Source organism: Haematobia irritans, chromosome 1 (assembly GCF_050003625.1).
Source record: "Haematobia irritans isolate KBUSLIRL chromosome 1, ASM5000362v1, whole genome shotgun sequence".
In the NCBI taxonomy this organism is placed as follows: Eukaryota; Metazoa; Arthropoda; class Insecta; order Diptera; family Muscidae; genus Haematobia; species Haematobia irritans.
Window position 1 is genome coordinate 132422327 of NC_134397.1, and position 24323 is coordinate 132446649.

The following is a 24323-nucleotide window of genomic DNA, read 5'->3' on the forward strand; positions in this document are numbered from 1 at the left end:
ATGCCTCAATTTGATTTGATATTCATAAAATATTGTTCGAATTGTGGTACTTAGGGGCTTTTTTATTTGTTTGCCAAACTAAAATTTGTTTTAGTGTAATCGAGCTCGAAAATAGCAGACAATGTTTGCTATTTCAGCAAACAGGCACTGCTTCCCTTTTTCAGCAGACTTGTTGATGTTTTAGTAGAAACATCTTGCTGTTTAGCAGAATGTTTCTACTAACAAATTTCTTCGGGTGTACATGATTAAAATGTTTTTTTTGTTTGTTTTTCAATTCACTTTATATTTTATTCAACTAAAGGTGGGTACTATGTTCGGGTTTCAAATTTTCAAAATTATGAATGAAAACAAACACATTCCTGTAAAGTCCTGCTGAAATCTAGAGGAACAAGTAACTGCGCAATTGAGTTAATTTACATGCTTTATATTATAACCGCGAAATTTTCAACGCGAACAGTGAAATGTAATTTATTTTTATCGAATTATTTTTAACCATAAAATCAACTTTCCATTGCTTTTTTGATTGATTGAATATAACAATAAAATGGAACAATTGTAAATATTTTTTATTTAATTAAAATAAAATTTATAATAAATTAAATAAAATTTTTGTTTTGCTTAAAAATTTTATTTTAATTTACAAAATTTACGTGGAAAATACTATATGTATCAATAGAGTGAAATTACTTTAAAATAAATTCTTTTAATAATCGGACTAGTAAATATTTCTTACTATTTGAACACAAGTTGTGTTTGTAGAAGTATTCTTAAGGTTGAGTTACATACCATGCGTTAATGCGTCCGTTGATTGAAGAGTTGAATTTTCTCTTTGAAAGCAACAGTTTTGTTGGAGTGCTTCAAACAGAAAAATATCAACCCTTCCATCAACGCACGGATTAACGCATGGTGTGTAACTCAACCTTTATGCATTGAAATAAAATAATCACAGAGATAAAGCACGGAAACACATGTTTTATGACAACGACTAATGAAAATAACAGTAAAATCCACCCTCGTACATTTAAAAGAGAAGAAAATACCATAGAGCGCATGACCATAACGTGCCGGCTAGAATACAAAAACAACCTCATATTCTCAAAAAGTGGGTATGGTGTCCAGGGATGGACTGAACGAAAATTTTATGGTTAAGTGGGTAAAACTTGTAAACTAGAAGAAGATGTCATGATTTCAAATTATTTTTTAGTATATCAAAGCGCTTTCATATGTATTATATACAGAAATTTATAATATTAAAACTTTTACATTTTGTTTGTTCAAAAGTAATCTTAAACCCATTTTAATTTGACACACAGTGTTCTTAGTTATATGTATTAGGGTCGCTTAAATGGGAGAACCCAATCTTGCTAAAAAAAAAATATTGACCATAAAACCCACAATATATATGGGCCAACTTCGATTCATCTCTTGCGAAGTTATTGTTACAAGAACGGCTTAGAAAACTTGCACAAAAGTTTGATATTAACAAATATGGCCATCTTTGGCTACATATTGTGTCATATTATTCCACATTTAAAAATATTAATTAGCTCACAAATCTTCTTAAATTACGTTTGTAGAATGTATACATTATCCAATTTCTTATATTCTGTTTTGTCAAATATGTATTAATTATCTTTGTCAGTAATATGCGTCGTAAATGTATGTCAAATATTTTGTAGTTTTCGATAGACCATCCCTGATTGTCTCTTAGCACATATCTAGAGAAGAGAAATAAATATTCTTGCAATAATTTCTGTCAACTATAAACAGACGGTGGGTCTAGACGAATACGGATGAAATCGAATACACCAAGCAAATTTTTATTCGGCACTGCGGCACACTAAAGTATTAATAATTTATTTATTTATTTAGAAAATAAATGTAAACGAACGTAGGACAATCAAAACAATAACCAAATGAAAAAATATAGCCAAATCTATTTGTAAGATTAAAGAACCAATTATAACAAAAGCATTTTGCAATATCCCATCATCATCGTCATTAATAAAAAAATTATAAATAAGTTAACCTGACTTTGGTGTTTAGTGTTCTATCTACAAGATACATGCATTTGTATTCCCAGTGATTTATAAGTTGCCCTATATTTGATATGTCCGCGTGAGTGTATGATAAAATAGAATATCGCGTGTATGCTTCGAAATATACATTAATTGTTTTATGTGGTTGTATGACAAAAAGGAAGTGTGTAAAAAAACAAAGGGCAATTAACAAAAAGTTTGCAGAACAGAAATCAAACGACTAAAGAAGGAGCCAGCACCTACACACACGAAACGAAAGGAAAAAAACAGGACACAGGAAACAGGAAGTTGCACAACCATTATAACAGAAAACATAATATCTAGTGTCAATACAAACCAGAACACATTGGGTCGAGGAATCTCAATTGGGTAAGTTCTTCTAAAATTTTCAATACTAAATTTACACTCGAAAAAAATGTCGAAAACTGTCAACAAATAATTTCCTAATAAAAAGGATTCTATTGAAAAAAGTGGAAAGTCGAGGTTGGACGGACTGTATCATACACTCAAAGAAAAAAGTCTGTTTTCTCTTTTTCTGTGTCTGCGAAAGCCTATTTTAATACCAAAAATAGATTTTTTTTGTATATTCCTACACTCTGACATCCTTAACAACTCCTAAAAGCGTTTAGCAAACAATTTATTTTCTATTATTCGGTAATTTGATCAATGTTCAAATTTTTTGCTATATAGCCTTAATATATTCTTTTATTGTATACGATAGCCTTTTTTGATTGTTTCATTCAAACAAAAACATGTCATTTGCCTTATAAAAAACAGATCGTATGTATGAACTTTTAAGGATATCAGAAGGCAAGAATTTAGAAAAAATGTCTTTGGGGGATTTTTAAATATTTTGGATAATATAAAATAATTCACCAAAATATTTCCAATTAAAAAATTGATCGAAGTTAAAAATGTAATCGACTAAAAAATGCACTGATATAGTTGATTTTTTATCAAATGAAATATATTAAAAAAATGATGAATGAAATTGTTGCGTTTTTATTTAAAATATTAATTATCCCAATCAACATTTTAGTTAAATAAAAAAATATTTCCAATTGCAAATATAACTGAAAATTATGCACATACTCTAAAAAAATCACTACTTAACTAAAATATTAATTGATTTCATTAAAAATAAAAATCAATCACAATAATTAATTAAGTTTTTAATAAATTAATCAATTAATTAATAACTAAACAATTAATCAATTAATTAATAACTAAAAACAAATGAACCCTAACATTAAAGCCAATTTAAAGCTTTTTATACCCTCCACCATAGGATGGGGGTATATTAACTTTGCCTTTCCGTTTGTAACACATCGAAAAATTGCTCTAAGAGCCCATAAAGTATATATATTCTGGGTCGTGGTGAAATTCTGAGTCGATCTGAGCATGTCCGTCCGTCCGTCTGTTGAAATCACGCTAACTTCCGAACGAAACAAGCTATCGACTTGAAACTTGGCACAAGTAGTTGTTATTGATGTAGGTCGGATGGTATTGCAAATGGGCCATATCGGTCCACTTTTACGTATAGCCCCATATAAACGGACCCCCAAATTTGACTTGCGATTGCTCTAAGAGAAGCAAATTTCATCCGATCCGGCTGAAATTTGGTACATAGTGTTAGTATATGGTCTCTAACAAGCATGCAAAAATTGGTCTATATAGGTCCACTTTTACGTATAGCCCCCATATAAACGGACCCCCAAATTTGGCTTGCGATCGCTCTATGAGAAGCAAATTTCATCCGATCCGGCTGAAATTTGGTACATGGTGTTAGTATATGGTCTCTAACAACCATGCAAAAATTGGTCCATATCGGTCCATAATTACATATAGCCCCCATATAAACCGATCCCCCGATTTGGCTTGCGGAGCCTCTAAGAGAACCAAATTTCATCCGATCCGGTTGAAATTTGGTGCATGGTGTTAGTATATGGTCTCTAACAACCATGCAAAAATTGGTCCACATCGGTCCATAATTATATATAGCCCCCATATAATCCGATCCCCGATTTGGCTTGCGGAGCCTCTAAGAAACGAAAATTTCATCCGATCCTGCTGAAATTTGGTACATAGTGTTGGTATATGTTCCCTAATGACCATGCAAAAATTGGTCCATATCGGTCCATAATTACATGTAGCCCCCATATAAACCGATCCCCCGATTTGGCTTGCGGAGCCTCTAAGAGAACCAAATTTCATCCGATCCGGCTGATATTTGGTAGATGGTGTTAGTATATGGTCTCTAATAACCATGCAAAAATTGGTCCACATCGGTCCATAATTATATATAGCCCCCATATAAACCGATCCCCCGATTTGGCTTGCGGAGCCTCTAAGAAACGAAAATTTCATCCCATCCGTCTGAAATTTGGTACATGGTGTTGGTATATGTTCCCTAATGACCATGCAAAAATTGGTCCATATCGGTCCATAATTATATATAATTATATATAAACCGTTCCCCAGATTTGTCCTCCGGAGCCTCTTTGAGGAGCAAAATTCATCCGATCCGGTTGAAATTTGCAACGTGGTGTTAGTATATGGTCTCTAACAATCACACAAAAATTGGTCCATATCGGTTCATAATCGTGGTTGCCACTCGAGCCAAAAATAATCTACCAAAATTTTATTTTTATAGAAAATTTTGTCAATATTTTATTCCTATAGAAAATTTTGCAAAATTTTATTTCTATAAATAATGTTGTCAAAATTTTAATTCTATAGAGAATGTTGTCAAAATTTTAATTCTCTTGAAAATTTTGTCAACATTTTATTTCTATAGAAAATTTTGTCAAAGTTTTATTTCTATAGAAAATTTTGTAAAAATGTTATTTCTATAGAAAATTTTGTCGAAATGTTATTTCTATAGAAAATTTTGTCAAAATGTTATTTCTATAGAAAATTTTGTCAAAATTTTATCTCTATTGAAAATTTTGACAAAATTTTATTTCTATAGAAAATTTTGTTAAAATTTTATTTCCTTTTGTTTGTTATTGTTGGCTTCTCTTCAATCGTTATTGTTGTTTTTGATCTCAGCTTAAAGCCATGCATTGACTAAACTACAAGTGTAGCTTAACCAACAGAGGAAAAGTATGCTTGTCAGGTTCAAGTGTATTTCACTTTGGGTTGAGTGAATTACCCGAATTTATTCTGATAATTGGTTGATAGTTTTGCTGCAAGTAGAGGATGCTGATGAGGAATGTGGTAATTCCGAAACAGCTGTACATCCAACCATCTTGCAGTCTACAGGGCTTTGCCCAAATAAATTTGACAAGCATATTTTTCCTCTGTTGGTTAAGCTACACTTGTAAATTTTATTTCTATAGAAAATTTTGTTAAAATTTTATTTCTATAGAAAATTTTGTCCAAATTTTACTTCTATAGAAAATATTGTCAAAATTTTATTTCTATAGAAACTTGTATCAACATTTTATTTCTATAGAAAATTTTGTCAAACTTAATTATATACGTATTTAATCGGCCTTTTTTAGTTTAATATATACCACATATGGACTACCTTGCAATTTAGAAGATGGTGTTAGGAAGTTTTAAGATACCTTGCCATCGGCAAATGATACCGCAACCCATGTAATTCGATTGTGGATGACAGTCTTCAGTAGAAGTTTCTACGCAATCCATGGTGGAGGGTACATAAGCTTCGGCCTGGCCGAACTTACGGCCGTATATACTTGTTTTAAAATAACCTAAAACTTCTAAAAGTAACCAAAATGTTCCTTCCTGTTGGGTTCACTGTTTCTTGAGTGTGTACACCACACATTCATCACACCTCACAAAAGGATAGTTGTTCTGACTCACACGTTGGAACACTTTATCAAATTTCTGATCGGAAAATGTAAACAGCTGATTTTTTCGGCGAGGTGTTTTTTTTTGCAGATAAACATATTTTTCGGCTAAAATTTCAGTACACTGTGGAATAAAAAGTAAAAGTCAGTCCTAAACTTAGAAGAAATTTTTATTCATTGACACTTCACGACAGCGACACATGTGGTACATTTAATTCTTTAATTAGCCTCGGTGACTGATATTGTGATTTCCGCAATTGAATTAGAATCAAAAATTAATTAGATCAATTAATTCCGTGATTGAAACCAAAAAATATTTTTTTCTGTGTACAGTATTCATTCGTTCGTTAAATTTTGACTCAAATCCAAAGAAAATTCCAACTATAGTTATAATCGGAAAATTCATAAGAGAGTAAAAACCGATATTTCGATGAGTAGACTAAGCAAGCCTTGATAAACATTGGATCATCTTACCTTACACTACCTACGTTTACAATTGCATAATTTCAAAATATAAATAATTATTGCAAGGATTTTTTTACATAGAAAAAATGTCAATATTTTTTCAATTAAAAATCAATTTTGATAAAAACTTTTTTGGTGAATTGTTAAACAAAACAAAATTCAATCACAACAAGAATATACGGCCGTAAGTTCGGCCAGGCTGAATCTTATGTACCCTCCACCATGGATTGCGTAGAAACTTCTACGAAATACTGTCATCCACAATCGAATTACTTGGGCTGTGGTAATACTTACCGATGGCAAGATATCTTAAAACTTCTTAACATCGTCTTCTAAATTGTAAGTTAATCCATACGTGATATATATTAGATAAAAAAGGTATATACAGTTTGTCAAGAAAGTGTTTTGACAATGGGATAAAAATTATGTTTTGTTCCAAAATTAAATATAATGAAATTTAAAAAAAAATATTTTATTATGTATTTTGCAAAGTATACATACGTACACAGAATTAAAAATTTAATAAAATATTTAATATTTCAATTATTTCTAGAATTTGAAATATTTGGCAATGTCAAAAGACTTTCTTGACATACTGTAGGTAAGTCTACAAATAACTACGTACCGATATAGACTTTTGCGCGGTAATTAGAGAGCCAGAATTGAAATATGGGAGTCGCTTTATATGGACCTAGTTGGGCATGGTTGTTAGCGGCCATATACTAGCACAATGTACTAAATTTCAACGGAATCGGATGAAATTCGCTCCTCCAAGAGGCTCCAATTTTGGCATGGTTGTTAAAGACCATATACTAACACCACGTACCTAATTGCACCGATATGGGCCAATTTTGGCATGGTTGTTAAAGACCATATACTAACACCACGTACCTAATTGCTACCGGATCGGATGGATTTTGCTTCTCCAAAAGGCTCCGGAAGTCAAATCTGGGGACCGGTTTATATAGGGGCTATATATAATTATGGACCGATAGGAGAAATTTTTGCACGGTTGTTAGAGACCATATTTTAACACCATGTACAAAATTTGAACCGGATCGGATGAAATTTGCTCATCCAAGGGGCTCCGGAGGTCAAATCTGAGGATCGGTTTATATGGGGACTATATATAATTATAGACCGATATGGATACATTTTTGCACAATTGTTGCAGACCATATACTAATACCACGTACCAAATTTCAACCGGATCGGATGAGTTTTGCTCCTTCAATAGGCTCCGGAGGTCAAATCTGGAGATCTGTTTATATGGGGGCTATATATAGTTATGGAGCGATATGGACCAGGTCAAATCTGGGGATCGGTTTCTATGGGGGGCTATATAATTATGGACCGATATGGACCAATTTTTGCATGGGTATTAGAGATCATTTACTTATACTACGTACCATATTTCAACTAGATCGGATGAATTTTGCTCTTCCAAGAGGCTCCGCAGGTCAAATCTGGGGATCGGTTTATATGGAGGCTATATATGATATAATTATGGACAGATATGGACCAAATTTTGTTTGGATGTTAGAGGTTACAAATTAACAACACGTACTAAATTTCAACCGGATCGGATGAATTTTGCTCCTCCAAGAGGCTCAAATCTGAGGATCGGTTTATATGGGTGCAATACAGCGTTGCCAATTTAGCTTTTTTCCCGCTAGATTTGGCTTTTTTTGAAGACGTTTAGCGGGAAAAAAATGCATTTAGCTTTTAGCTTTTTTTCTGGCTTTTTTTCATGCCCCTTTTAGCTATTTTTGGTTTTTTTTATTTTCGACATGTTCCTATTGAAATATGGATAAAACTTCGTTTTTATCTAAGCCTTGCTGTCAGAATAAGGTTTTCCACATATTTCAATTCCTTATATAAACTGTCAGTAAATTATTAGGAAGCATTTGACTCGTTTATTATGATATAACTAAATTAAAATAGTAGATGTGAATTGCTTTGTACATTGAAAAAATATTGTTGTGAGGCCAAAGATTTGATTTCCTTAAAATACAAACGCGAATTTTGGTTATAATAGCATTTGTGAATTTCTCTTATATAAACTGTTTTCCTTGTCCAATAGCCGATAAATTCTTTTCGTCCTTATAGTTAAGTGATCCAACTTAAAAATGGGTATCTTTTCATGAAAGAAGGCTAGGGTCAATTCTAAAAAATTCTTAAAATTAATGAAATAGTCTTTAAATTTGTGGAGTTTTTGTATCTTGACCACAAACCAAAATAGCGTTCAAAAATAGAAGAGGTTTTTCAACATTTTATTTTAAAAACGTATACATAGAATAATTTCTACTTAAAGTCGAGTCTGAATTTGGAAATTTAAGTTGTCGTTAGCACGTTTTTAAAGCACTGTGATAGCTCATGAAGAAAAAGCTGAAAAAAACGAATATTTAAATTCAAATTTGACTCGGAATCAATACCAAAATCATTAGTGTACAAAATCTTTGGAACCGAATATAGAAATAATTAAGGAAATAAAGTTTTGAATGTGGTATTATTTTTTTAACATCAAAAAATGCAATGAAAAAATTCGTAGTGATAGGATCAAAACAAATCTGCTATATATTAATGGAATGGATTTACATTTACGAAAATTGGACAACAATAGGTTTGTATGGGAAATTTTCGAATAAAAGTTATTCAATATAAACTTGCAAGACAGTTAGAATGGGTTTTATTCTCTTGGGTAAAATTAAGAGAAGTGTTCTCGTTCACGAATTTATCATTAATTCAGTTAAAACGAAATATATTGATATTTTCTAATGCAGTTCTATGTGACATTATGCAATATATCGCACATTGGACTTGTTGATGATTAACCAACTGGCAATTGCAAGTTTACTGGGAAAAATGTTTTTACTAGGAAATATAAACGAAGGACTTCCAGTAAAAATTTGTGATAGTAATCAAAATGTATCGAGTACGCAAACAGAGCTAATATGACTTAAATTTTCTTACAGTCTCACAGAAATTGAATTAAAATGAATACAATTAAAATAATATGCATTTTAAGTGAAATAAAGCCTTTAAGTTTGTTAAATTTCAATCCAAAATGTGACTTTTGATACAAAAAATTTTAGCTTTTTTTCTAGCTATTTTTTAAAATTTTTTAGCTTTTTTTGGCTAGTTTTTTGGACAAATCTAGCGGTTTTTTGTGAAACAATTCTGGCAACGCTGGTGCAATATATAATTATGGACCGATATAGACCAATTTTTGCATGGTTGTTAGAGACCATATACTAACACCATGTACTAAATTTCAACCGGATCGGATGAAATTTGCTTGTCTAAGAGGCTCCGGAAGCCAAATCTGGAGGTCGGTTTATATGGGGGTAAAAGTGGTCCAATATAGCCCATTTGCAATACCATCTGACCTACATCAATAACAACTACCTGTGCCAAGTTTCAAGGCGATAGCTGGTTTCGTTCGAAAGTTAGCGTGATTTCAACAGAACGGACGGACATGCTTAGATCGACTCAGAATTTCACCACGACCTAGAATATATATATATATATATATATATATATATATATATATATATATATATATATATATATATATATATATATATATATATATATATATATATATATATATATATATATATATATATATATATATATATATATATATATATATATATATATATATATATATATATATATATATACACATATATACTTTATGAGGTCTTACAGCAATATTTCGATGTTGAGGGTATAAAAATTACTACAAAATTAAATTTTTATTTGGATCTAGTAATTTTTTAATTGGTATCGCTGATTGATGTTAACAAATCCGTGATTAAAGTAATATCAAAAAACTTAATCAAATGAATTAATTTTGTGATTGAAATCCAATATGTTTTTGTCTGTGTATATATGAAAATGACATACTTGACATACATAATTGTGAATTCTGTTATTTAATTTAATTATAAATTTATGTGTTTGCGTAGACCTTTAAGTAATATTGACCGAATCCGAATAAATCTATAAAAATAATTGTCATATCTTCATTGCATCAGAATCCATTTTACGAGAGTATAACTGAAACACGTTTCATTCCTTTAAAAGAATTTTTGATGGTGCAATAAATCCTATGGTAACATATTGTTCGTGAAATGCTTGATCTATTTATATGAGATCCCAAACATTGTAAACGTTTCTTTTATTAGAAAATATTTCGTTTTGATTTTGATAATTTATTCACATATATACACTCTTTTGATGTGATTTTGTTGGCTGTTTTAAGATGTTTAAATAAAATATATTGTTAGATCTCCACATTAGCGTTAAGTTATTTTAATTAATTAATATATTTAAAATGTATACTATATCAAAGGATGTTTTTCATTGAGTGTAGGATGTCTTTTTCCCGGACTTTTTCCATCCCGGGAAAGTTGTGCATTTAGGACAACTTCCAATTTTTTGTTTGTTGGGAAGATATATTCTTCAGTTACAATATTTTGAACAGTTCAGTTCTGAAAATTTCCAGGAAGTCGGAGAATTATAGTTTTTTCACTATACTTTAAAAAAAGTCGGGCAAAGTGGAGTTTTTCTACCCCGACCAATTTCCGTAGCTTACAAAAAATTTTTAAACAAAAAATTTATGGACAGTTTTTGAAATATAACGTTATTTTTAGTTTTTTTGGTCTTTTTTCACTAAACAAATTATATCTCGAGTTAGAAATGTGCGATTATATCGTTGTTGGTACTTAAATGAAAGGTATTAAGATGACGAATAATCGTTTGTAATTGGATCTGTGATAAGTTAAGTTGTTCTAAAAATATCGATGCCAAAAAGTCAAATTTTCAAAAAATCGTATTTTACAATGGACCTTTTCCGCCAGAAAAGTATAAACCATAAAAAAAAAAAAATTCTCTCCATGGTATAGATGATACTCTAACGTAAGTAATAAGACCAACTAGAAGAAAACGACCGAAAAATGAATGATTAAATTGAATGAAGATCGAAAAACTAAAAATAACGGGATATCTCAAAAACAGTTCCATAAGAAATTTAAAATTTTTTTTTCGACTTAAGCAGATCAAAATACATAAGAAAATTCGACTCTCATCAAGTGTACATTTTCAGTGTAAACTAGTGTTATCGAAAAATAAAGTAGCGGATCTTTGTCTAGACTCCACTCCAAACCTTTCTTTCACCCAAATCGGAAAACTTTGGTGCAATTTCCAACACATGATCACCATCCACGTTCTTCGAAAATTTCAAGTAGATCGAAGAACGAAAAATGGTGATCTTTCATATATGGTCGAAGTGGGGGACCTTCCCCTTGCACGACTTGCACGAAAATTGGACCAAAGTTCAGTCAACATATTGTTACGAATGCGATATTTCTAGATTTAAGTTTATTTACATTAGTTTCCGTTAATTTAAATTTCAAATTGTAACGATAAAATTGCGCCATAACTTGTTAGAGTCATTTCTTTATTTTCTAGTACTTTCCTAAACATCTTTTGTGTCATTCATTGTAAAAGTAATGCCTTTTGTTTTACTGTTATAATTATCGGTAATATGACCATAATCCCTTATGCCTGGACGACATCTACCAGATGGTAGAATGCACTAGCCAAGATGAGAATAAGCCTAAAAGTATGTGTACCATATCACCTGTACAATAACGCCCCATAGAAAGTTCTAGATAGCCGAGACAATGAACATAAGTCGATAAATATGTGCTATGTCGCCCGTGCGACATCTACCAGGTAGTAGATTAATCTAGAAGGTTGTAGGCCAATTATCGAGAACATTCGAAATCGTCATATCTCGGTGTATAAACCCCTAGCGGAGAGAGCAGTCAAGTCAGTCGTAAGCTAAAGTTTATACAGTACACATCGTAGAGCAAATAAGTGAAACCAATCAGTTAAACAAATAAATTTTAGATTGTCGTTATTTGAAAAGAACTGTGTTTTAATTATCGGGTAATTAAATACCCCTCAATATAAAAACGTAACAATATATTATTAAAGCTTGGACTTTTTTAAATTTTATATTCTGTTTAAGACAATTTTTTCGAGTGTTCTAATTTAAATTTTACACCTTAACATCTCTGCATCAACCCGCTTTATGTTTAATGAGATTTTGTTTTGTTTTAATTACGATGTGCAAACCGAACATAAAGCCCACTTTAAGAAGAAAGCATTATGTTTTTGTATTTAATTTATACAAAATGTATAATAATAATTAATTCTTTTTGTCTCCTTTATACACTCATTCCACCGTACTTCGTGCGACAGAGGTTAGCAGTTCCACTTGTAAACTGCATCTGTAGATGCAATTGACCCAAAAACAAATCCATATCACTCGTAAATGAAAATAGCGAAAGCAGTCAGTCAGTCAGTCAGTCTGTCCATCGTACAAAGCAACAACAATCAAGTGCCAAGGAACGTAACAGAACACATAGCATAGTATCTTCATCACCACAAAAGTCAAGGAACCTTGCAGCTATTTACTGAAAGCATTAAAAGCCGAGCCGAGTTCATTTGTTCAGCCATTCATATGTCAAGAGTCTTACATAGTTTTTAACTGAACTGAAGAAACCATCGTCAACACTACCAATAGCAACGACACCACATACTTAGGACTCATTAAGTCAGCAGGGATCAACAACCTGCTTATTGGCGATTCTATTGCAAACCGAGACTAGAAAAAGCCGCCAAAACGCCGTACCACACGAAAATGGAACGAAAATTGCTATACGCCTTTCGAGGCTGGATAGCATTTGTGGCCTTCATGGATTTGGGGACAGCATTTCGTAGTTACATCGAACGTCGAAGTTTTCTCGACCATGCAGATACACAATTTATAGAAGGTAAGCCGTATCTCACCCATTGGATCACTCTATGGCTTACCAATTAATGTATATATTTTGCTTCTTTAGGGGATTACACTGTATCTCGTATAATTGGAATGTATTGCTTGCTAAAAGCTTTAGCTTTGGTACACTGTACACTATACATACACTATCGACCGTAAGTATTCGACATGCATGCATTTTAAGTATATACTATATACATTGCAATAAGTGAAAAAAACTAAAACAGTCTGTTAGTGGCAGTTGCAAATAATTGGGGGATGGCTAGACCAATAAATAGGCTTGACTTTTTTTAATTAAAAAATAATTTTAATTGTAAATTGATGTAATTTTAATATGTAGTCCAAAGCATCTCAGAAGACTGCAGTATCCAATATTCTGAAGAAATCATTTAATTTTTTAATCAAGTATATTTTGGCTTCGAATTAATTCGGTGATTGATACTATTATTTTCGTGAATCATTTTCAAGAAATATATTCAAATAATTATGAATAAATAAATAATTGATTCTCTATTTTAATATTTAATTGGGTATTGCGACCAAAGTGAATTAAAATTTTAACTGAACCTATTAAACAAATTTTTTTATTTTTAATTAATTCTGTGATTGATAATATCATTTTTGTAATTGAAGCAATTTCAATTAAAAAATTAATTGGATGAAAAAGAAAGTTATCTATCCTAAAATGTCTTAATTTTAAAGTATGCGCATCTTTGTCCGTATCACGGTTAAGCTACTCTTGTAGTTTACTCAAGGCAGGGTTTTAATCTGAAATCAAAATAATGATGATTGAAGAAGAACCCAACAATAACACAAACGAAACAGAGGAAGCTCGCTCAAAATAAACCCAGCCAAATCGATAATTTGACTTTGGCAAATGAAAATTGATATGTTTGTACAAAAATGTATTAAGGCAAACTCGACTATCAAAAACCTTTTTTCGAGAGGCTCATGTGTAATTCACTCAGGTTTTATTGAATTATCCGAATTTATTCTGATAATTGGATGATAGTTTCGCTAGATGTAGAGGATACTGATGAGGAATGTGGTAATTCCGAAACGGTCGTCCATCCAACCATCTTGCAGTCTAAAGGGCTTTGCCCAAATAAATTTAACAAACATACTTTTCCTTTGTTGCTAGCTACTCTGTAGTTTAGTTAACGCATGTTTTTAAGCTGAAATCAAAACAATAAAAACGGTTTTTCATTTTTAAATGCTGGAGGAATCACACTGTCACGCAGGAATTCCATCACGAATGACTTTATTTCCATTTTTAAAAAATAAACAATAACATGAAATGTCACTGGAATAAATATGTCAGTTGTCAGGCGAGCGGTTTAGAAATTATAGCAAGCTGAATTTGATTGCAATATATATCAGCCACACTGTATATAAATTCTTGTATATATTACGTAGAAATCTTAAAATTTTCGAAAAACCTACATTTTCGTTTGAAAATATCAAAAAGCGCAATTTCCATTGCGGTGTTAACATGTAAATTTGTCCTAGGGTGCGTATGTGGAATGATTGTAAAAAAACTTATACGCCCATTAGTATTCAATCATTGAGTACATAACAGGTTGGCTGATAAGTCCCCGGTCTAACAAAGAAAAACACATTTTTTTGTCAAAATTCGTTTTTATTATTCAACATAGTTCCCTTCAAGAGCGATACAACGATTATAACGACCTTCCAATTTTTTGATACCATTTTTGTAGTACTCCTTCGGTTTTGCCTCAAAATAGGCCTCAGTTTCGGCGATCACCTCTTCATTGTAGCCAAATTTTTTTCCTGCGAGCATCCTTTTGAGGTCTGAGAACAAGAAAAAGTCGCTGGGGGCCAGATCTGGAGAATACGGTGGGTGGGGAAGCAATTCAAAGCCCAATTCATGAATTTTTGCCATCGTTCTCAATGACTTGTGGCACGGTGCGTTGTCTTGGTGGAACAACACTTTTTTCTTCTTCATATGGGGCCGTTTTGCCGCGATTTCGAACTTCAAACGCTCCAATAACGCCATATAATAGTCACTGTTGATGGGTTTTCCCTTCTCAAGATAATCGATAAAAATTATTCCATGCGCATCCCAAAAAACAGAGGCCATTACTTTGCCAGCGGACTTTTGAGTCTTTCCACGCTTCGGAGACGGTTCACCGGTCGCTGTCCACTCAGCCGACTGTCACATATCGATGGAAAAACTCGGGTGTATAACGAGTTAACAGCTGCAAACACCGCTCAGAATCATCAACACGTTATTGTTTTTGGTCAAATGTGAGCTCGCGCGGCACCCATTTTGCACAGAGCTTCCGCATATCCAAATATTGATGAATGATATGACCAACACGTTCCTTTGATATCTTTAAGGCCTCTGCTATTTCGATCAACTTCATTTTATTGTCTATCAAAATCATTTTGTGGATTTTTTTGATGTTTTCGTCGGTAACCACCTCTTTCGGGCGTCCACTGCGTTCACCGTCCTCCGTGCTCATTTCACCACACTTGAATTTTGCATACCAATAAATTATTGTTGATTTCCCTGGGGCAGTCCGGAAACTCATTATCAAGCCAAGTTTTTGCTTCCACCGTATTTATTCCCTTCCGAAAACAGTATTTTATCAAAACACGAAATTCCTTTTTTTCCATTGTTTTCACAATAACAAAAGTTGCTGCACAAAAGACGCTCTATCTCACAAACTAATTGATTTACAGACGTCAAATTTTCACACGAATCATGTGTCAGACCGGGGACTGTTATAAAATATTGTAAAGAAAATTCCCGGAAATTTCCGCACTTAATTCCCGGGAAAGCGGGAACGAAAAAATAGCAAATTCCCGGGAATCCCGGGATTCCGTTCCCGAGAAAAACCCTAAAAATAAATGTACAGAAATAAAAAGTCGGTGTAAGAAGATATTCAATTAATAAATTGATTGATATAATTAACTTTTTAATCAAGATAGAAACTTTAAGTTAATTAAGTCACAGATCGAAAATTTTAAAATTTTTAATTAAAAAATTAATTTTAAAATTTTTAATTAAAAAATTAATTTTAAAAATGTTAATTAAAAAATTATATTAAACTCGGAAGACTAAGTCAGTTAATAGAAGTGATGAACATTTTTTTCAATTTTTAATTTAAATTTCAAACAATCAATTGTTAATCAAACTAAAAACACTATGTCAATTCAAATTAAATTATTTGAAAAAGTTACCTTTTTAATTAAACAAGTGAGTAAAGTAGAAAGTCGGGCGGGGCCGACTATATCATACCCTAAACCAACCCCACTGGATTCGTAGACATTGTTTGTGGGGTATCAATGGTATAGGTTTTGTTGATAAACCGCATTTTCACATTTAAGAACATGACATGTTTATGGGAGTCTTGCCACAACCTGAGCAGAAATAGCTCCGATATTCGGAGCTATAGTTGATTTTGCACCTACAGAGTTAGTGTGCTATAGATAGGGTCACGAAAAAAAGTTGATGCGGTCACCCCCCAGTTTTGTAGCATATTCGAAGACAATTTCAGAACACTAAAACTTTTTTTCCCGTGCACCCTACGATCCCCCGAAATACAATTTATTGTGCTATGTCGTCATTTGAAGTCCGATCGAAAAGAAACGCATATCGTTGTTCGTTGTTGATCAGGGGCTATATTTCGTGCATTGGTCATTTTTGACTCCGACGTCAAATTTGATTTTTAATTTTTTTTATTTCGCTTCGTATACCCCTATGATGCCCATTTCTTATAACCATTATAAAGATCTTAACAAAATATGAAACTTTTGCTTTTGAAGTATTTACCTATATTCATAAACAAAAAAGTTATAGAGATTTTAAAAAGTCAATAGGTCACCCTACACACCACCAAATAGTTTTTGCTGTATTGTCATGATGTCCGATCGAAACCACATGCACATCGTTATTCACATCTACGAAATTAATTTATAAGGCATTTAGAACACAAAACCTGTTTATCTGTAAATTTCTAACGGTACCTTTGTATACATACTCGTTGTTTGCACTACGGCATTTTCTGCGTTATGCAAAGTGCATGTGTTTTTGCTAGAACAATTTGAGAGCCTACTGTTTTAAAATTCTAACAATCACTTTCGCTACATGATTTTTTAAGTCTGTCCATATTTTTGTGAGAGAAGGCTGTTGATATTATTTGAAAAAAGTGAAAACAACAGCACACTGTGCTACTAATATTGAGTCCATTATTAAAAATGAGGAAATCACTCAATTAGTTGTGGGTAATAAATCCAAATTGGTAAAAATCGGTCTATATTATTTTGTAAGAGCTACATGTAAGTCCAAACACGATCGACTAGTACATCGAAATTTGAAATTTGAGTAACATTGGTTAATAAATCAGAGTATTATGGCCAAATTTGGGAAAATCTAGCGATGCATATATATGGGAGCTAAATCTGAACCAATTTGTTTAATATTTTGCAGGTATGATTGATACCTTGTGCAAAATTTGATCACGATCAGTTAATAAATGGTCAAAAATAAGGTTATTAGAGCGAAATTTGGAAAAATATGGGAGGTATATCTAAATCTGAACCAATTTGTATAATATTTTGCAAGTATGATTGATACCTTGTGCAAAATTTGAGTACGATCATTTAATAAATTGTCAAAAATAAGGTTAGTAGAGCGAAATTTGGCAAAATCGGGTGATATATGAGAGCTATATCTAAATCTGAACCGATTTCGATAAAATTTTGCATATTAGAGCTATATCTAAATTTCTAAATTTAGAGCTATATCTAAATTTCATCCGATTTCTACCAATAGCGTTCGACCTTGTGCCCAAACACCCTGTACCAAATTTCATCAAAATCGGTTAAAAATTGCGACCGGAATCCTGTGAATAACAAATACATGGATAGACGGACGGACACCAAGCGCTAGATCGATTCAGGAGGTGATTCTGAGTTGATCGGTATATATTTTATGGGGTCTAAAATCAATATTTCTGGTAGGCACTTTTTTTGGCAGATCAAAGTTATTATACCCTGACCACTTTGTGGTTTAGGGTATAAAAATTAATTAAGTTATGCATCATCAATTAAATGTTTAATTGTATCAATTAAAAATTAATTGAAATTTGCTAATGAAATGAATTATTTTTTTAATCAAGTATTTTTTTATGCCCAATTAAAACAGTGATTGATTCTATCATTTTCGTGATTGAAGACATTTCAATTAAAAATTAATTTAATCAAATAATTGCGTGACTGAATCAGAAAAAAATTTGTTTGTGTGTATGATAGTATTGTTCCAAGTGCGGTCTCCAAAATAGAGCATATTCATCTGCGTTATATATTTGATCTTAACTAAGACTCATTTCCTTGACTGTTTTCGAAAGTTTTGCTTAAAATTCTCGACTTTTGGAAGATGACTTCATAATTTCTCACCGGGTATATTCCTGCTGAAAACTTATCATATCCCTCAATTTTTCTGTGAAAGTACCTTGTTGTTTTTTTTAATATCGAACGAACTGTAACAACACGCAAAATGGCATTCCTCCTCCCTCACCTCTTGTTAGTATTCTTTTACTTTATAAAAACACGATAAAATAACGAACAATTGCTGCGACACAAACCAACAAAGATTACTGTCCAGATTACAGAGGAAAAATGTACAAAAGTGTCGAAAAACATGAGCTGTCTGGACTACTGGATAGTCCGAACTACACTGAAAGAATAGTTTCCTTTTCTGGGGAACGAAGTTTTAACAAGCAAAATTTTCTTTTTACGGTGAAGAATTAGAATAAAAAGAATTAGAGCCAATCGTTGAATCGCATAACATAAATTTGGATTTGTTTGGCCTAAAAGAAAATATTTTATAAGAAAGAGGAATTTCGCTTGTCTAAAATTTCGTTCCTGAGAAAAGTATTTTTATACCCTCCACCATAAAATGGGGGTATATTAACTTTGTAATTCCGTTTATAACACATCGAAATATTGCTCTAAGACCCCATAAAGTATATATATTCTGGGTCGCGGTGAAATTCTGAGTGGATCTGAGCATGTCCGTCCGTCCGTCTGTTGAAATCACGCTATCTTCCGAACAAAACAAGCTATCGACTTGAAATTTAGCACAAGTAGTTGTTATTGATGTAGGTCGGATGGTATTGCAAATGGGCCATATCGGTCCACTTTTACGTATAGCCCCCATATAAACGAACCCCCAAATTTGGCTTGCCGATCCTCCTCTAAGAGAAGCAAATTTCATCCGATCCGGCTGAAATTTGGTACATGGTGTGAGTATATGATCTCTAAGAGAAGCAAATTTCAACCGATCAGGTTGAAATTTGGTACATGGTGTTAGTATATGGTCTCTAACAACCGTGCAAAAATTGGTCCACATCGGTCCATAATTATATATAGCCCCCATATAAACCGATCACAAGATTTGACCTCCGGAGCCTCTTGGAAGACCAAAATTCATCTGATTCAGTTGCAATTTGGTACGTGGTGTTAATATATGGCCCCAAATGCCCATGCAAAATTTGGTCGAAATCGGTCAATAATTATATATAGGCCCCATATAAACCGATCCCCAGATTTGACCTCCGGAGCCCCTTGGAAGAGCAAAATTCATCCGATTCGGTTGAAATTTGGTACGTGATGTTAGTATATGGTATCCAACAACCATGCAGAAATTGGTTCATATCAGTCCATAATTATATATAGCCCTTATAAACCGATCCCCAGATTTGACCTGTGGTGCCTTTTGGAGAAGCAAAATTCATCCGATCTGGTTGAAATTTGGTACGTGGTGGTAGTATATGATATTTAACAACCATGCCATATTTATATAGCCCCCATATAAACCGATCCCGAGATTTGGAGCCTCTTGGAGGAGCAAATTTCATCGAAGTCAGTTGAAATTTGGTACATTATGCTAGTATATGGCCGTTAACAACCATGCCTAGCTAGGTCCATATCGGTCTATAGTTATATATAGCCCTCAGATAAATCGATCCCCAATCACATAAAAACTGGTCCACATCAAGTTCATAATTGTATATAGCCCCCATATACACGCGCAGAAAAAACATGTTTGGACATGGTTGCCGCATCCATTTATTGCTTATCTAGAGTATGCAATTGTCGCGAAAACCATGTATTTTGTCTTTGTAAAAATAGGTTTCTAGCGGAGAAAAATGTATGGTGGCAATAAGCATTTGAATGGTTCTCAAATGCCGCAAACATGTTCTATTATCTAAATGATAGAATTTGAGACCATTAAATGGTCGCGAAAATCATATACCTGACCATTCATTTTTTTTTACTTTTTACAGGGAAAAAAGTATTTTTATAGGTTAAGTATAGACATGTCTAAAACCATTACATGGCCATAAAGACCATTTACATTTTTTTTCGTGACCATTTAGTTTTTTATCTTTTTTGCAGCGAAAAGAATTTTATAAAAACATTGAGCAGGTACACACGATTTCCATTTTGCGCGTCAGTCGTGTGTTGATTGTTTCTTGGAATGGACGGAGAATACGGATTTACTGTGTTTTGTGTTAATTTATTTATTCAGAACTGGCACGTGGTTTTATGTAAAGACAAAAAAGGAAAGTGTAATTGAAAAAATGTACCTGTTTTTTGTTCTGCATTTTGCTACATGGTATCATTTATTTTAATTTGCAGTTACATGAAGTCTGCGTTTGTACATTTGATGTGCACGATGTAAATATGGAATAATTACTTATTGTTGAAATAAACTAGAGTGTGTAAAAATATATGATGTTTGCTTGATCGGCATTATAAATAAAAAAAAACAATGAATTAGTTTATAAATAAACAAAAACAAACAAATAAAGTTAATTTTGTGTTTTCTTTTCTCAAGTGGCATCCTTTTTTCGACGATGAAAAAAGTTTTTTCATAAAGATCAAAACATTTTAGGTTGTGATCATGTTCTTTTAACTAGAAGAAAAACATTTTTAATGAATACATAACATTTTAAATCGTGACCATTGTCTTTTCATTCAAACAAAATTCTTTTTATCAATATAATAACATTTTAGATGAGGCAATTACATTTTTCTTAGAGCCATGTTCACTGAGCCAACATGGTTGCAGGTTAAAATGTTACATGGTCGCCGCAAAAACAGCTCCTATCATATTATTTTGCTCTTCGAATATGATTGTTACAATCATGTTTCTTCTCTGCGTGTAAGCGACCCCCATATTTCAATTCTGGCTTCTACGTACCGTGCAAAAGTCCATATCGATTCGTAATTATTTGTAGACTTACCTACACATACCTTTTTTGTCTAATATATACCACGTATGGACTAACTAACAATTTAGAAAACGATTTTAAGAAGTTTTAAGATACCACAACCCAATTAATTCAATTGTGGATGACAGTCTTTCGTAGAAGTTTCTACGCAATCCATGGTGGAGGGTACATAAGATGGCCGAACTTACGGCCGTATATACTTGTTTTTTTGGGTTTAGCTAGTGTCCAGATTAGAGAGGTTGAATCTTCAGCGGTCAAATCCAATTGTGAACTGACTACCTTATTCATTACATACCACATCCGTATTTCTAAAGGTAAAAATCTTGTAATTTTCGGTCAATCGCAAATTTAGATAAAATAAAATAACGCCCAAATATAAATATATTTTAGGATATTATTTCATTTTTTATTTTGACACGTTATTTCATTATGAAATAAAATCTCAATTTTAAAAATGAAACAAAGCCCCGTGAAAATGAAATAAAGTCAAAAATATTGTTTTGTTATATGTATAAACATTTGGGGTCTTATTTCATTTTATCTTTGGGCGTTATTTCGTGGAGTCATATGTGATGATGTAAACAGATACATCTTTACAAAATCATTCTTATTAAATATTGACTTATATTTATTTTATTTTACAATAATAATGAAAAAAAAAAATATATAACAAAAATATTTTTGTGAAATTTTATGTATAGAAATTACAGATAATAATCAAAAACTAAAAATTTTATTTTAATTTTCACATATTTCAGTGTGGTCAGCATGGGTGGCTGTTCGTTGGCTTTAACGTTAATATTATATCTGACTGAAACATTGTATTTCCGTTCATGCACTTTGAACTTTTATGTCATATTTCCCTGTGTCTTAAATTGTAAGTATAAATGCAAAATAAGAAGTTCATTTATGACTAAGTTAACTTTTGTGTTTAAAGTTTGTCCTTTCGAATAAAAGTGTTAGCCAAAACCGATTTTTTGAGTAATCATAATATTTTTTGTTTCTCCTTATTATTACTTGTTTAGCCATAACCTTAGTTGCCCTTATGTATATACCGAAACGATTACGTCTCTGGGAACCTAGTTTGGATTTGGACGATGAAAATACACAACTCTTGAAACAAATGACTGGCTTCAAACGTAGACGTGCCAAGAAAACTCAATAGGAACATTTTGCATAACATCAACAACAACAACAACAGCATCAGCAATTATAATGGCAAACATATTTGCTGCAAATATTTATATTATTGATATTCTCGAAGTGATATCAGTTTATCACAATCGGATTTGTAGAGAAATCAAAGTCAGGAGATTTTCAATTCATTTTGTTTTCAAAATCTGACTTTGAAAATGTACTGGAAGTTTTGTTAAAAACAAACCATATGGACCATATGTATCATCGCATTTCAGACTTCTATATATATAGTAATTATATCCAAGAAACAGAAGGAGTAATATCACCATATAATATACAAGTGGACGATAAGGTAGCCAGTATCAAATTGTTAATGGCAAAGACATTGCGTATCGTGCTTTTTTATAAATAAAATAAATATATATGAAATACTCTTGTACTTTTGCTAACAACAAAAGATGTATGCATTATTTCTTTTTAAAAAAGAAACTAAACAAGCGAAATAATCATTTGCAAAAAATCGGATCAATTATTTTATATACTCATCTACTATATACTTCCACATTTAAATACATACACACAATAAAAATGTAGTTTTTCAAAATATTTAGAAATTTATACATATTTGCAAAACGAACATAAAAAAAAAAAAATAAAATTATACATCATTATAGGCCAGAATTTTCCGCTGCTGTAGCTTTTAAATGCCATTAAATATGCAGATATTAGAAATTTGCTTCAATAAGAAAAAAATGAAAAATTACATACTTTAAGTAGATAATAAAATTTTATATATTGACAATTTAAATCTAATTAAAAAAGGAAAAACAAAAGAAAAAATGTTGGTTAAATTAAATTACTTATATGCAATTTTTTATAAGCAATAATAGTTATTACACGCATTATTAATAAAATCGAAAAAAATCAAATTATTACACACATTGTTACATACTAAAATAAAGTCTTGTTTTATTTCTCAACTTTAGCCAGAGATGATAAATAGGGTCGACGTAAAAGTGCCAGGACTAAGAAGAATGGCTTTTGTACCCAGAATAAAAAATCGATAATTTTTTTTTTTAAATTTGGGATGGTGGGTATAAAAAGTTTGAAATGTTGAAATTTACAATAATGGCCGAAAAGTGCCGAGAAAAAAATTTCTCATGTTTGATGCTAAGAATCCCTTCAATTACACAGGGGAACAGTGGTTCTGTTGATTAAGAACTGAATACAGAATCTGTTAGTTAATATATATTTCGAATAAAATGAGCTTTATTTCATTACAATCCTTCCGTCTGTTGAAATCACGCTAACTTCGGAACGAAACAAGCTATCGACTTCAAACTTGGCACAAGTAGTTGTTATTGATGTAGGTCGCATTGAAATTATTGTAAATGGGCCATATCGGTCCACTTTTACGTATAGCCCCCATATAAACGGACCCCAGATTTGGCTTGCGGAGCCTATAAGAGTAGCATATTTCATCCGATCCGGCTGAAATTTGTATATGGTCTCTAAAGGGTGATACGGTCAAAATTTGGTCAAGGGAAAACGCGTGTAAATCGGTGAAATCGTTTATTTAAAAAATCAAATTAAATTTCTTTTTCAAGTTCAATTAGTATAAAATTCTGGAAAAATATTCAGTTAGGCTTTCGCTTTTCCAAATCCGAATTGCCGGGCCTCACGCTTGACACCTGCCATCAGATTTTGTACAGCCAGCTTGTCCACCTTCTTCGCCGCAGAA

General features: G+C 32.1%; 1 protein-coding gene across 1 annotated transcript; it reads left to right on the top strand.

Moving 5' to 3' along the window:
* Positions 1–1774: 1774 nt before the first annotated feature.
* On the top strand, positions 1775–23039 carry LOC142221828 (uncharacterized). The gene is made up of 5 exons (XM_075291663.1): positions 1775–2408; positions 12599–13173; positions 13243–13333; positions 22204–22322; positions 22471–23039. The coding sequence occupies exons 2-5, from the start codon at positions 13041–13043 to the stop codon at positions 22608–22610; spliced, it is 483 nt and encodes a 160-aa protein (XP_075147778.1). The 5' UTR covers positions 1775–2408; positions 12599–13040; the 3' UTR covers positions 22611–23039.
* The last annotated feature ends 1284 nt before the right edge of the window (positions 23040–24323 follow it).